This window comes from Lygodium microphyllum, chromosome 16 (assembly GCF_053477565.2).
Source record: "Lygodium microphyllum isolate KBCC chromosome 16, Lygodium_microphyllum_v1.1.10, whole genome shotgun sequence".
NCBI classification, from domain to species: domain Eukaryota; kingdom Viridiplantae; phylum Streptophyta; class Polypodiopsida; order Schizaeales; family Lygodiaceae; genus Lygodium; species Lygodium microphyllum.
In genome coordinates this window covers 34,306,902-34,312,625 of record NC_141150.1, presented here as the reverse complement: position 1 = coordinate 34,312,625, position 5,724 = coordinate 34,306,902, and the positions used below count along the sequence as shown (strand labels likewise).

Here is a 5,724-nt window from a genome sequence, read left to right as displayed (position 1 = left end):
TCCTCCACTGACACCCCACTCACCGAAAGGAGCGGATAGTCTGCACTCCCAATGCTGTCAGATGTCATCATGATTTTGCTTCAAAGAAAGAACATCAATTATTACAATGCCATCGCCATGAATTGAAGCGTGTTTAAGGGACTTTTGCGTGACACAGAGAGAGAGAGAGAGAGAGAGAGAGAGAGAGAGAGAGAGAATCACTCTCCACGCAGACATAAATGCTAATTTATGATGCTCCAACCAGATATAAATGCCAGTTTATGGTGCAGGGAGCTTGACAATCTGGTAGTTATTAGTACTTGCCCTTCTCAATGCTGCCAGAAATCATGACTTTGCTTCAACAAATAGGCATCAGTATATGATTCCATGGTAATAGATTGTTGCTTTGTAAGATGGATTAATCCAGACTGAAAATTAGATAATATATGTAAGCAGCCTGAGAGAGAGAGAGTCCATCCATATATTAGATGCCAATTTATGGTGCTGCAACTAGATACAAATGTTATCTATGGTGCTGTAATATAATTGGGGGAGAAATGGCTACATGGTCATATGTCATCAGGGTTTTGGATTTTGAGTGCAGGGAGCTTGACCAGCTGGCTGTAGTTGCCCTTCTCTTTGAAGAGCTGTGAAAAGTGGTGCTTGCAGTACAGTCTCCCCTCCAAGGCTGCATAATTTGAGGGGCTGATGAAGCATCCTCCATGCAAGCACTTGAAACAAGTTTTGTGGTAGGATAGGCCTTCCACACTCACCTGCAGAGTTGATCATAAATAGTGGCACAACATGAAATACAGAAATTGAGAGAGAGAGAGAGAGAGAGAGAGAGAGAGAGAGAGAGAGAGAGACCTTTTCCAAAGGGTATACTGTCTTGTTACAGGAGATGCACTTGTCTTGTGTTCCTGAGAAGAAAGAAGAGATCTTGGTGGGAGTCCTTGTGGGAGTCTTTTGCTGCATACATTTGAGAGGTTTTTTCAGCACAATTCAAGCTATATCTGGAAATGAAAGTTTATCAGTGAATCTTTAAGCAAGCTTGCTTAAGAATCAAATTACCAGCTCATTCTCCGCCTTGTTGATGGGCTTATCTGCAATTTACACACAACACAAAAAAAGATCAACAGCAGCCAATATCAGGTCTGTTAGATCAACAGACAAAAGAGACTTTAGGCCTCTTAAAACGTTCTCCTTATGCCTTGTGAAAGTATCTTATTAGATATTGACAAAAAAATTTGTATTATGGATGTTGATCCACACTTTGTGGCATTTCCATGTTAGAAATCCTATTCCCTGGAGAATAATGCATGGAACTATGGATCACATTCTTTTCCATGAGTAAAGACTGATACTTCTCCATGAGTAAAGACTGATACTTCTTTGTTGATAATATATACATCAGCCTACCAATACAGGCATGCATGCTTGTGCATGATCTGCATGCTTGCATGCATGGCTGGTCATCTTACATGTTGAAACTTGATAGACAATCATCATCATCATTAAACTGAATTGAGTTCCCAGTTGATTATCTCTTACTTGCTTCAAAGCTCTTCTCAAAGCTCCCTGTCAACTTGAAGAGCTGCTCAAAGTGGGGTTTGCAGTAGGGCACACCTTCAAAAGATGAGTAGTCACTGAGCTGCATTAACCAGCCACATGTTGTTCGCAGATCAGTGTAAGCCATAATTATCAGAAGATGCTATCAGAAACAAAAAAGGAATGATGGAGCCTAATACTCCATGTGAACTGCAGCTGCCTAAAATGGATAGGAGATGGTGATCTCTCTCTCAGTATAGTAGTATACCTTGAGGGTTCTCTTGCAGTGCTGGCACCTAAAGCAAGCCTGATGGTACACCACACCATCAGCAGTGAGCTGATCTACCAGATACACAGTCTTCTCACAAGCCTTGCACTTCTGCTGAGTGCCTGAGAAGGCCATACCTTATGTAATGGACCCTCTTAACCTGTTCACAGTAAAACAGCACACTCTAGATATCGTTCAGTTTGTCGTGCTCAACAAAGCATGAAGCTGCCTTGCACAAACAGCATGACATCCTTAAATCACCTGTGTTTCCTTGCTGTTTCTAGCTAGATTTTCACAGAATAGCACCACTACCTACAGGTAGGTTACCTGTTTGGGACATTACAACTCAGTTTGTCATGGTAAAAAAAAATTGAAGCTACCTTACAAAAACAGCACAATATCCTTAAATAACCTATGTTTCCTTACTGTTCTGGCTAGATTTGCACAGAATACTGCCACTACCTACACACATAGGTTACCTGTTTGGGAAAGTCTGGCTATTTGTAAGCATCAAAGTCTGGGAGAAAGGCTACTGGGTATGAGCATCAAGCATCAAAGCCAATAAGAAAATTGGGTATGGGATGAGAAAGACTATACCGTGAACAATGATCTACTTGCACCTTCCTTGAAGATATTTGCCCCTCCCCTAGGCCCTCTCTCTCTCTCTCTCTCTCTCTCTCTCTCTCTCAAGCCAATTGGATCGTCTTATCATGACAACCATATAGCCACTAGGGCCTAAGGCATAAAAAGGAAACCACAAGGGGGAAAGGCCACAACGTGAGCAACAGCATACACTCATGGCCCACCTTAGTACCCCACCCCATGTTGGACACCTGCACACACTCCCCCCTTTGCTCCATCAAATTATTCCTTACCAAAAGATGAGTTGGGTAAAAAGCAAGTCATAGGCAATGAGACACACATGGCCACCCCCATCATACTACCCTTGCTCCATCATCATCATCACCATCATCAGAATCCACCTCATGAGCCCTCACCATGTGCACCCCATTGCTCTTGCTCATTCAAAAGTTTTATCAGCAAACTGATAGCTCCTCGTACTAAATTATCCTTACCCTTACAACACCATGCCCAACAACCATCCCCATCCAAAGAAAAGTATGCACTCCAACTTTTCCTGCCAAAGAAGTGGACTTCTAAGCCTTTGTGTCTTGGACTAATGTTGGAGTTGCATATGAGTCGGCTTCAATCAATCTAGAACATCTCCTCTCTTTTTATCTGCATGGGATGGTCACCTGATCAGTCAACTTCAATCACTAATCCTCAATGCAAAGTGATTGCCATCAATGAGTCCATGTCACTTGAATATTTTTACCCCCCCATTATGACGTGGTTTAGGAACCCTTATATTGAGGTTTTCATGCTAGGTAATTTTAAAGAAGTAGACTTGAAGTAAGAAATTAACATTAACATACACAAACAACCTAGTGTCAGTATAAAGCACATGCATGCATGTTCTCCTAATAGTAGTATGGGTATGCATAGATTCTTATAAAGAATGTCATCATCAACATAAATTGGACATGATACTTCAAGAATCTTCACTTGAACATCAAAAAGGTCTAAACACATATCGAACTTTCAAGCTAATTTGCAAAATTGAACTCCTTATGTCTACTACTTACCTATATGTTCTCTATGAACAAATACATTTACAATGTCCTCTCCTCTACATGTTAATTGATATCAATTCTCTCTCTCTCTCTCTCTCTCTCTCTCTCTCTCTCTCTCTCTCTCTCTCTCTCTCTCTCTCTCTCTCAAGGATGCACGTTCGTGGTTAGCTATACAGAAACATGTATCCACGTGTGCCTTGGTATGCATGTAACAACATTGATACTAGGAAACCTCAAAATTTCCAAAGTATTGAACACTATGAAGTACGTAACATATATGTACTCAGGCCAAAATAAATGAACATTTCCATTCACACACATGCAATGGTATATTCTAAAAAGTGGCATGATTGCTTAAAAAAACCCTTGCACATAAAATTTCACTCCACCATAATCATAGTTGTTGTTTGGGATGTAGTATCATATGCTTAGGACAATGACTCTCTCCTTGCTAGGCCTACTTTTTACATAATGTATACAATTCTCCCTTCTTTAAGTTCACGGTACCATTACCTTCTTGACTTGAAATAGTTCTAATTGAGTAGGATTGGAATCCAACATCATTGTTTCCATCCTTGTTATCATTATCAATGAATTATTCTTCTTAAACTATCCAAATTGATTGTCAAAGAACCCTAGGGAGCCATTGGAGATTGGTTTTCCCAATCCACACTGCTCTTGAGTCCTCAATAAAGTTGAGAATGATCCCTATAGAGGATATGATTATATATACTCTTGTCAAGATGAGGGAACCTTGAAGTTAAACCTAGAGAATGATGAAAATATTATTAAATTCATCATTGTCATGATAAGAGATCAAGAAACCTTGAATGTGGATCACAACATGCTCTTTGTAGGACTCCAATGACCAATGTCAAATCGGATATGACCACCCTAGACATCTAAAATGAAAATAACTACAAGCCTAGAGGATGTCAAAGACATGAATTTGGACATGTGGCATTAAAAAACATGCAAATATATTCTTATCAAGTTGGAAGAAGAAGTGAATGGGAAAAACACATGTAGTGAAGTTATCCTTAATATTTATTATGCTTCAATAAGGACGCTCATTGTAAGTGTCATTTCTACCATGATTGGAGTTAGACGATTTTCTTGTCAAGAAACTTGATATTATTCTATAAGAAGATCTAGAAAATGTAAGCATAATGCTCTAAGCACTTTCATTATTAGGAAATGATTATTTAAATAATATAATGACAATGACAAATGCATTACTTAGTGATTCTTTTTTAGACATTGCTTGAGTGTATACTATAGTTTACATTCATGGTAGTGATGATTTTAGTTGCTAATACTCAATAGTTGGCTATTGATTTCTTTGGATTGCCAAAATTAAAGTTCAAAAATTGAGTATGTGCTCTTGCAATGAAAGTGAACATATGTGCTCATGAGACACAAATGAAAGAAGACATGAGGATTGGATTTTATGTAATAAAATGGAAATGAGGAGAAGAGCTACTATTTTACATATGCAAAATTTGCAAAAATGTAAGTAACTCATCTCCATCAAAGCCTATATAAGAATTTATGGAATAGTTACATGATGGTGGCTTACCCAATACTTATTTATGTGTATCTACTTTGATTCATGTGCATGTATCTATGTGTCTTTGTTGAGAAGGTAACTAATCTCCTCAAGTTAGGGAAATTAGTTGTGAGACTTGTGGATTTCTACCAATGACATTCAATCTAGGTAATTGTAATTGGCTAGTGGAAAGATTTAGTTTCCCATAAACTTGTTGTCTATTGGATGAAGGATCATGTGGCATCAATTGAAGCATGCATTTAAGTTGCAATATTCAATCAAGTCACTAACAACTAAATCTTTTAAAGAACTTCAAGTGTATGAAGCATTTTTTAAAGCTCAACTAAAATGCTTCTATAAAGTTCAAGTATTTCTATAGTTTGTTGTCTTAAATCTTGTGTTTTTTTAAACAAATTTTCAAAGTAAGTAATTAGCCTCTTCCTTAATGACCTTATTAGCGTTCTACACATGCTTCATGCATATGAAACGCTAGGCTGCTTTTTGTAGCCACGAAGCGACAATTGCTTGATAATCCATTTCTCCTCTTTCTCTCTTCTCTTTTCCCTCTTAATTTGTTTCTAAAATTTTTCTTCTTTCTCCCCAATTTCCTATGTCTAAAATTCTCTCTCTCTCTCTCTCTCTCTCTCTCTCTCTCTCTCTCTCTCTCTCTCTCTCTCTCTCTCTCTCTCTCTCTCTCTCTCTTTCTCTCTCAATTTTCTTCTCCCCCTCTCCTCTCTTTTTCTTCT

The 5,724-nt window shown here is 38.4% G+C and overlaps 1 protein-coding gene across 7 annotated transcripts; it reads right to left on the bottom strand.

Moving 5' to 3' along the window:
* Positions 1 to 225: 225 nt before the first annotated feature.
* LOC148022684 (LIM domain-containing protein WLIM1-like) lies at positions 226 to 2,530 on the bottom strand. Of its 7 annotated transcripts, XM_087695630.1 has the most exons (8): positions 2,393 to 2,477; positions 2,275 to 2,312; positions 2,057 to 2,122; positions 1,796 to 1,955; positions 1,531 to 1,630; positions 1,051 to 1,082; positions 847 to 948; positions 226 to 752 (listed from the first exon to the last, which is right to left on the bottom strand). In XM_087695630.1, the coding sequence occupies exons 4-8, from the start codon at positions 1,928 to 1,930 to the stop codon at positions 549 to 551; spliced, it is 573 nt and encodes a 190-aa protein (XP_087551756.1). In that variant the 5' UTR covers positions 1,931 to 1,955; positions 2,057 to 2,122; positions 2,275 to 2,312; positions 2,393 to 2,477; the 3' UTR covers positions 226 to 548. The 7 variants fall into 7 exon arrangements, with proteins under 7 accessions (XP_087551756.1, XP_087551755.1, XP_087551754.1 ...); XM_087695629.1 differs by lacking the exon at positions 2,275 to 2,312 and having other exon boundaries at positions 2,393 to 2,530; XM_087695628.1 differs by having other exon boundaries at positions 2,275 to 2,406.
* Between the last annotated feature and the right edge of the window lie 3,194 nt (positions 2,531 to 5,724).